The sequence below is a fragment of the Pinus tabuliformis genome, chromosome 3_1, assembly GCF_031772625.1.
Source record: "Pinus tabuliformis cultivar Carrire ecotype Pingquan chromosome 3_1, CPIR1, whole genome shotgun sequence".
Taxonomy (NCBI): Eukaryota; Viridiplantae; Streptophyta; class Pinopsida; order Pinales; family Pinaceae; genus Pinus; species Pinus tabuliformis.
The window spans coordinates 429042587-429043407 of NC_142301.1; the positions used below are offsets into that span (position 1 = coordinate 429042587).

General features: G+C 44.8%; 1 protein-coding gene across 1 annotated transcript; it reads left to right on the forward strand.

Moving 5' to 3' along the window:
* The first annotated feature begins 241 nt into the window (after positions 1–241).
* LOC149187589 (phloretin 2'-O-glucosyltransferase-like) lies at positions 242–604 on the forward strand. Its single transcript, XM_089409701.1, has one exon. The coding sequence runs from the start codon at positions 242–244 to the stop codon at positions 602–604; it is 363 nt and encodes a 120-aa protein (XP_089265827.1).
* The last annotated feature ends 217 nt before the right edge of the window (positions 605–821 follow it).

Genomic DNA, 821 nt, shown 5'->3' on the forward strand with positions numbered 1-821 from the left:
ACTGGATATTTCAGCAACGTCGAGGAAGGGACAGGCCCATTTATTTTTTGGCAAGTGTACAGCTCCAGAGATTTCTTCGCAGATATGCCTTCAATGCTATCTCCGTGCCCAAAAATTCAAATGCTTCTTCCGCGCCAAGAATTTCACAACAGACCGGTGGGTGCCCAAAAATTCAAATGCTTCTTCCGTGCCAAGAATTTCACAACAGAATGGTGGGTTAGGACAATCTTGAAATGAACTCATGGCGCATCCTGCTACAGGGGGCTTTATGTCGCACTGCGGATGGAACGCCGTGCTGGAGACGACGACGATGGGGGTTCCCATGATTGCATGGCCGCTGTATGCAGAGCAGCACTTCAACTCAAAGTTTGTGGTGGACGAGATCCAAATCGCACTGGAGGCACCGCAGAGAATCGACCAGAATTGGCTGGTCACAAGAGAGGACGTGGAAAGAATTGTGAAAATGTTAATGATGGAAGAAACGGGGCAGGAATTGAGAGAGAGAGTCGGAGAACTGAAGGCGGCTGTCAGAGCAGCGGTGGCCGAGGGCGGATCCTCCACAAAGAATCTAAACCTGTTCGTCTCCGAAATCATGTCTCTGTAGACCTAACATCATCATTAAATCTGTAATCTCTGTAGGCATCACACCATCATTAAATGTGTAATCTCTGTATGCAATTTGAATATGTCACGCCTCTGAAAATATAATTAAGAGAGTTGCTTATTTTAGTAAAACTTCGACAGTATTGCCCTCCTTCAACCTGTATTTCAGTTATTGTGATTGTGTTAAATTAGAATTAATATATCAATTTTATGGATGC